Below are 7977 nucleotides of genomic sequence, written 5' to 3'. Positions count from 1 at the left end.
GAAATAAACATTTGAAATATATGAGTTTGTATGTAATGTATGAATATAATATACAAGTTTTACTTTTTAAATGGAATTACTGAAATCAATCTACTTTTTCATGATATTCTAATTTTATGACCAGCACCTGTATGTTCGTGATGGAAACCTGGCAAAGTGTTGGTGAGCAAAGATTTTTTAATTGCTTTCAAATGGACTGAACTTATTTTAACATACTTTTCACCAGGACAGACTGAAGCAACGCCATCCTTACTGCGGAGGAGGCCCCGGTCCATAATCTGGATGGTATTTAATAGAACAAAAAGGAAACTCACGCTGACGGGAGCTCTGGGTTTACATAAAAGTAGCACTCTGTTAACATTATTTCTTTCCATCGGCTCATAAATGTAAGGCAAAACCATTTTTACTACAAATAGGTCTTTTACTGAGCTTCTATTTTATTTTTTTTCTAAACTCCTGCCCTGAGTTAATGGTCTGTTCTCTGTTTCCACCAGGTACCAAACAGAGACATAAATAAGTAAAACCTTTATGGCTTTGGATTCAAGTCACTGTTTTTTTAACCCCCCTGAAGGCCTTAAAAGAGAGCGAGAGATACAGAAAGGTAGAGAAGTCCTTTAAACTTTGGGTCAATTTGACCCAAAGGCCCATGGAGGGTTAAGTAACATACCTGTAAAAATACACACAGAAATGTTTTGTTTTAATTCACCTAGCAAGGCTGCATAGGAAGATGGAGGATGTGATGAGCTTTAAAATACTCCATATTGTCAGCCCGGAGATCCAAGATTAATTTCTGCCATTACATTTAAAATGCACCTTTTACTCATCGCTTCAGATTTATGCACTCAACAAGCTGATGTAGGTTCTGTCAGGTTATGTGGACAGGTGGTGGATTTGGACCCAAACGCAGGCAGACACAGGAGCAGCTCAAATGAAAACTAAAGTTTAATTTTAAAAGAACTAAAACTTACTTAATAACAAAGAACACAAGGAAACCCAGACAGCACATTGCAGCAAAAATGACAGAGTGAGTAATGGAGGCTGAGGAGCAGGTTATATGGACAGAGGGTGATTGGTAAGTGGACACAGGTGACTCTTTCCAAACAGGTACAGGTGCAGATGGGTGGGGCAGGCAAACAAGTATCGAGCTGAGGACAGGTGTGTAATGACGGAGGGCACGGCGAGCAAAACAACAGAAGAACTTCCAATATGAAACTAAACACAGGGATAACAAGAAAAATAACAAAAAAATAACTCAAAGTACCTTAATCTTGACAGGTTTAGTCTTTTCAGATCACTCAGTTATGATCAGATGTTTTGTAAAAGACATAACATGAAAAAAAAACTCTTCGAAATACATTACTTTAAAAATTAAAGGCACGTTTTCAGACCATCTGATTGAAGCATTTTTTTAACCTTCTTTTTTTACTTACTTAAAGTAGCATCAATTCAAACCCTACAAGCCATTAATAACTTAGCTGTATATTCAAGGACGTAAATACATTTTATAAAAAATATTCAAACAAACAGTGCTATATAGTTTAGAGATCTTAGGCAAAGAGGTCGATTCTGAACAAATTTTGAAACTTGGAAAAAATAAAGTGGATTTATCTCTATTTTTCTCCTCATATTGTTACGGTTTATCGCTGTTCAAGCTCTTAAACAAGTCTTTATGTTACTTTTTAAATTTTTTTTTTACAGTATCATTGTCTTTTCCACTGCTTCACATGTTCTGTTGCTCGGCTCATTGTGGCATGCCAGCGCTGTAATGAGGTATACAGTGCAATATAAACACTCCGCTTCAGCTGGATTTGGATACAATCCTCTTTCCACCATACAGAGGCGTCCACGGATAGCTGCCTCTCCAGCTCTGCAGTAATGATCAGCTCCGCCGCCTACGGCCTCGCCAGCCAGACGCGTTTAGCTTTATTGCAGTCATGAGGCCAGCCCGAGCCTCATCCCCTCCGCCCCCCTCCTTCTACCTGCCTCCACCTTGGCTGGCGTCCAGTCAGCTAGGTGGAGCCGCTTTCGCCTGCTCAGCCAATACTCAGGATGTACGGGAAAATCTTTATCCCCGTTGCGCCGGCGTCGGGGACAATCGTTTCGCAAATGGCGCTACATTATGTGTAATCGGCGGGTAATTATCTCAGAGCATTCAGCAGCCAAATGTGTCCAAACCGAGCAGGGCCATCATCGTGGATGTCTGAAACACTGAGGTCATTCAAAAATGTCCAAAATGTGGCACTGCTAAAAAAAAAATCTTTATATCTTTGGACATGGGATCAGTGCAGACGTATTTTCATCGCCTGCCACTAAAGTCGAGCATGTCTGTGTGCGTTTGTTTGTCTGCAACATTAGCGAGATGTCTCACGAACCAGTCGTTGGATTTAAATGAAACTTTTTAGAAAGTAACCATTGCATCAGCATCTACCACTGATCATCCGATAGAGGCAATCCCTTCCAAAAAGTCCACGACAGCTAAGCGACCTCTGCAAACACACAAATGGCTATAATTCTGAAAATTTTTCCAAATATCGAGCTCAAATTCGGTGTGTTGGTAGCTGAGAGTCACTCTTAACGCATACTCTGAGTGCTAACTGAACACCTGAAAACTGTTTTTAAAGCTATGCCACTAACTATTAGAGTCAACTGACCCTGTCTGTTAGCACAATGTCTCATGAACCACTGGTTTGAGTTTGATGAAACTCTCAGAAAGTGATCACTGGATGGACATCTACACCTGATTAACTTTTGAAGGGGACCCAATTCAAGATGACTGCCACGGCTAATTGATTTAAAAAAAAATACCAAAAAGGTTATAACTCAGTCAATTTTACAGATACTGACCTAAACTTGTGTGTGGTGGTAGCCGAGACAGATTCCCAAAACATTTTCTAAGCGTGAACAGATCGCACAAGATCTTTGTTTCAAATGCTACCATTACCAATTTGAAGTCAACTCTGTCTGTTAGCAAGATATCTCAAGAACCATTACACATATTTTAATGAAACTTTCAGGAAATAATCATTGGATGTACATTTCCGATTGATTAACTTTTGGAGCCAACCCAATTTAGGATAGTCGCCACAGCCAAGCAACTTTAAAAACACAAAAATGGCTACAACTCAGCCAGTAGTAGCTGAGGGTCATTCGCATCACATTCTCTGAGTGTGACATTTCTTCGTATCACAAGTAATCGTGCATAATGTTATATTCAAGGCTTGACCTACATGGCTACAGCTCATTTCTCAACAAACGCTGACATGGCACACACTTTACAAATGCTTCAAGGAGTCGGAGGCCCTTTTTAAATTAAGATGTAATACCACAGGGGACTGCTATAGGAGCTGGCTCCCAAAACTTTTCAGAATTCCATTTAAAAAGCTTTCACTTTCATCAGATAGGAGGAGAATACAGTAGCTCCCCCCATGATTTAGATCCCCTCCCTTTGATTGGTGCTGGTGAGCTGCTAAAAATATCTATACGACTCCTCTGCCTTCCGAAAAAAGGACCACGGTGGGCTTTATGAGATGTCTAAAACATTCGTAAAACTCCGAAGAAAGACGGCAGAATGTAAATTAAAAATGGATGTACTTCTCGGGTGCGTTGTGAGCGGCGGTGGATGAACGCCTGTGCCAACATGTTACATACTGATTAGACACTGCAGCATCAATGATGCAAACAGAACAACACCTTTAGGGAAGGAGTATTCACTGGAACACTGATTATATTGTTAAAAGCTGCAGGGAGATGACAGGCAGCCCGGTGCTGTTTACATTTAAAATTAATAACCTGTAATTTACATAAAAATGCGCCTACTGCTCTGCCATTGTTTGCTGAAACGCGACGGCTCCTTGGCGCCCAGGATCATTCATGTTTCTAGCATTTAAATAGTTGTCTGGAATTAAAAACTTTCTGCAGGTTAATGATTTATATAGCTGAAGCTGCATCAAGGTAAACAGGTTATGGGACTTTTAACCTTTTTTTTTCCTGCAAAGAAACAATAAATCACTTCACGTCTTAACCGGTGCAGTTCCGTAAAAACAATATAATTCATAAATACTTTAATGGTAAGGGTTTAAATGTGAAACAAGAACAATAATTTGCATCAAAATAGTCATCTATGACTTCAATTAATTAAAAACCTCTTCTTGCTGTCTTGTCTTTGAGCCTCCGGACCTACAAAATACATCAAACAATTGAATTTAAACACACAAAAACAGCTACGGCTAAACTTTACGGTCACCACGAAATAGTCAAACACGATCTCGCTCGTGTTTTAATTAGGCAAAACAGTAAAACAATACAAACGCATCAGCCACAAAGCAATTGGCATTAGGATAATTGTTGCCACGTGTTCATCCAAAAAGTACGGATGATAGAAAGTGAGCAGTGGTGAGCAATCCTCTCACTGTCCAGGCGAGGAGAAACGATTGGAAGCTTGTGCTTTCAGCAACCTCCCCTGGAACGTGTGCACTGAGCTAGCAAAGAGAGATGCGTTTTCATTTCATGACACTGAAAACTGGAGCTGCAGTTCAGATTGCGGAACGTCTCTGTTCCGAACTGACTCCAACACAAAGCAAGAAAGACTTGAGTACTTCCGTAAGATAGATATTAAAAAGGACAAAGGAATGCGACCATCTAGCAACAAAAAGAGGAACACCACGAGAAAACGTTTTTAAAACCGTGCCTTTTAGCCACACCTTTGCAGCTGAAGCCAGTTAGGACAGTGGTTGATGCTTGGTGGCGCATGACCAAAGTCTTATGGGGTGTCGTCAGATAGTCTGATGAGCTATGGAGGGTAAGTGAGTTAAAACTGAACAACTTGGACATATTAAGGGGGTATCCATGTTGAATGAGCTTCTGTCTGAATGGAACTTAAAACCGGCTCCAAAAGCAAGTGTCTTCATTAACACAAAGTATTTTCTTTCACGCGTTAAATCTGTGGCGGATATTTTTCTTGCTGATTTCAGATTGAATCGGTACCATGGATGTCCTTGATCACAACGTGCCAGTTGCTCCTCCCAAAGGCCGTTCTTTCAGGTGCGTTTCCCCCCCCTCCAGCTCCAAGCAATCAGCGTTCCGATGGGCGGGCGTCCTCGTGTGTCACTACGCTCCGACAGGGAGCTTGTAATCTCCTGCTAACTGCTTGTGAGAAGATGAGGAAACAACAAAAGGGCCCGTTAATTAGCCAGGCTTAACAGCTCTCCGTGGCATGCGGCACAAATAAAAAAAAAAAAAAGGTGAAAAGGACATGGAGGTGAAGCGAATCCTCACGGCAACAGCTCGTCTTCCGCGTTTCAGTTCGCCTCCGAATTCAGTCTTCAAATCCGGTCAAATGACAACATTCTCGAGACTTGGATGCAAACTCCAGCACTTATGATGCAAAGACAGACTTCGGTGTCAATGCTCGCCCAATCTGTGAGAGGCCGAGCAGCAAAAAAGTCCCGCTCTGCTGCAGGGAGAACAGACAGAATGTGTCACTGAAGATATAGGCATACCGCAGACACTGATAAGAACCGGGAATGTTAAAGACTGAAAAGTTCAGCGCGACATGACTGTTTGTCATCAGGCTAAAGAACTGACTCCCCATATATCCTGACAAACTGTTTTGGGGATTTTTTTAAATTCATTTTTATTGTGCAATCAGAATCAAAGCCGCGCTTGCCAATACTTGTTGTGTGCATAGCTTCAGTTTATGGGTCAAATGACAAATCTGTGACGCAAACCGACAAACCGAACACACAAACAAAGCTGCAGGCGGAGATTTGGTCGTTTTAACCCGATCAGATCTGTGGGACAAAGTTTGGTTTGGTCCAAATCAAAGAAGCAACCAGCAGTTGATGTTTTTTTCTTAGATTTTAAAACATATAATTTTACTTTAATATGATCTAGGGGCGCTCATGTGGGTTTACGCCGGGTACTCCAGTTTCCTCCCACAGACCAAAAACATGCATGTTAGGTGAATTGGTGACTCCTAAATTGTCCCTAGGTGTGAGGGTGTGAATGGTTGTTTGTCTCATTTGTCTCCTTGTGGCCCTGTGATGGACTTGCGACCTGTCCAGGGTGTCCCTTGCCTCTTGCACAGTGACTGCTGGGGATTGGCTCAAGCTCCGGGCGACCCGGAATGGAGAAGCGGGTAAAAAATGGATGGATGGATGGATGGATGATCTAGGGGCATTTCTTTCTCGAAACCCAGCTCTTTCTGACTATGTCGAATCAATTGGAGGAACCATTTGTCTTTTTAAATAGAGCCGATTCCGACATCCCCTAGTGTTTCACCTGAACGGCGTGATTAAGTGGATGCGTCATGACAACGAATCAGATTTTATTAAACACTCAGAGCATGTGCACAGACTTCAGGGAAGTTGTTTCCAGCTTCTTTTATTTTGAACCACAAGTTTTAGGAAAGTCCGGTGCCACCTACTGGTTCAGTCAAAACTCGAGCTCTGACTAGCACATTTAGGACCAAAATCAACCAACACCAGAACCACCGAGGCCAGACTCAGAAGTTGCTGGGAGGACCACATATTCCTTCAGCTGGAGGGTGTCGCTGGAGGATGGATGAACAAAAACAGAAAGATGGGTCGACAAACGAAACCACATTTTATTCTAAATTGAGTCATTTCTGTTCAGTATCATGGAAGTCCCCAAATACAGGGCTAGAATTTGTCTTGTTTTTCTTGGTCCCTTTTAGAAAGGGGGTCAAACTGTGGTGAAATATGAACAAGGAGAGGGGGGGGGGGAGAATAGCTCTAAATTTACATAGGAATGTTTTGACCTGGACTGCTTGGGAAGGGAGCATATTTTTTAAAAACAATTCAGACCATTAAAGATACAATAAAACGTTGAAAAAAGGGAAAAAAATGAAACAAGTGCCTTGCCTGTAGCTGGTTTAGTGTGTTATTTGGTGGGTTATTGAAACGTTCTGAGGCCATGTGTGTATCTAGACAGGAATTTCCTCAGCGTGCAGATCCAGTAAAAACAGGCCAGTTGCTTTTCACTGGAAAAGACTCCGTTCAAGTGTCAAAAGTTCTCCATTAATCAGGAAGATAAACACATTCTTTCAGAGCAGCACAGACGCCTACAAAAAGCCAACTTTTTCCACGTTATTCCCATTTTCTCTAGGTTTCGGTTAGAAATAATTCCAGTTCTGCATGGTTAACAGCTTGCAATCGGTGGAATATTTTCAGTTTTTTGACAGATCAGCAGCAGCATTTCTTTGTATTTACTCTGCGGGAGTAAATCGTATTGTTAGCAGGTGGCGTCCTCCTACCTTTCCGGTGGTGCTGAGCGGCCGCCCGCAGGCTGAGCAGGTAAACGGAGGCGAGCAAAATCCACCACCGCGTCATTCTGGTGACCCTCACGCACTGATCCTCTGACACAGGGCAGCACAGGCGCTCTTCTTGTCACGCTCGCAGTCATAAAGGATCGTAAAAGAAAAAAAATCCTCTTTTCTACATGTCATGTGCACTTTATTGTGCAGGATTTTTTTTTTTTACATTGCCTCCACCCTCCATCCTCTCTCACACACCCTCCTTTCTGTATGTGTGTGTGTGTGTGTGTTTTCTGCTTTCAGGCGCTCTGGACTCCCATCTGGAACTCATCATGATTTGGGGGATTGTTTGCCCTCCTGGATGGACTTTTCCCCTCGCAGCCTCTGGAACAATGCTGGACTCTTTTGAACTTGGTCGACATTACTGGCGACTGGTTCGCAAGGTCAAGAACAACAAATATCCTACCTGTTTGGACAACCTCAGTCTGGAGAAAAAGAATTCAAGCCTCCCATGATTGATGCGCTAATGGCTAGTCCAAAAGTAGCCTAAACCATAGTGGATTACTGTCGTCCTAAAACAACTTTAATTGCAACAGCTTCATGCTGGTTCATGCAAACATTTTATAAACCTTCACATTACATGGTTGCCTACAAAGAACTGTACGACTTCCAATGATGCCTTGGGGGTCACTTGTGGCATTTTT

At 42.1% G+C, this 7977-nt stretch overlaps 1 protein-coding gene across 2 annotated transcripts in view; it reads right to left on the bottom strand.

Annotated features, from left to right (window-relative positions):
• LOC108233185 (protein FAM180A-like) overlaps positions 1 to 7479 on the bottom strand; it is a 12135-nt gene extending 4656 nt beyond the window's left edge. The window contains exon 1 of one of the 2 annotated variants that reach the window (XR_005234434.1): positions 7274 to 7321. Coding sequence is in view for 1 of the 2 variants with exons in the window: in XM_017411473.3 (XP_017266962.1) it covers positions 7274 to 7349 (76 nt within the window). In the remaining variant the exon portion in view is untranslated. Of the gene's footprint in view, positions 1 to 7273 lie in introns of both variants that reach the window. The other variant, XM_017411473.3, reaches the window with a different exon arrangement.
• Positions 7480 to 7977: the final 498 nt, after the last annotated feature.

This window comes from Kryptolebias marmoratus, linkage group LG18 (genome assembly GCF_001649575.2).
Source record: "Kryptolebias marmoratus isolate JLee-2015 linkage group LG18, ASM164957v2, whole genome shotgun sequence".
Lineage (NCBI taxonomy): Eukaryota > Metazoa > Chordata > Actinopteri > Cyprinodontiformes > Rivulidae > Kryptolebias > Kryptolebias marmoratus.
Note: the sequence above shows the minus strand (reverse complement) of the source record. Positions and strands in the feature narration are given on the sequence as shown.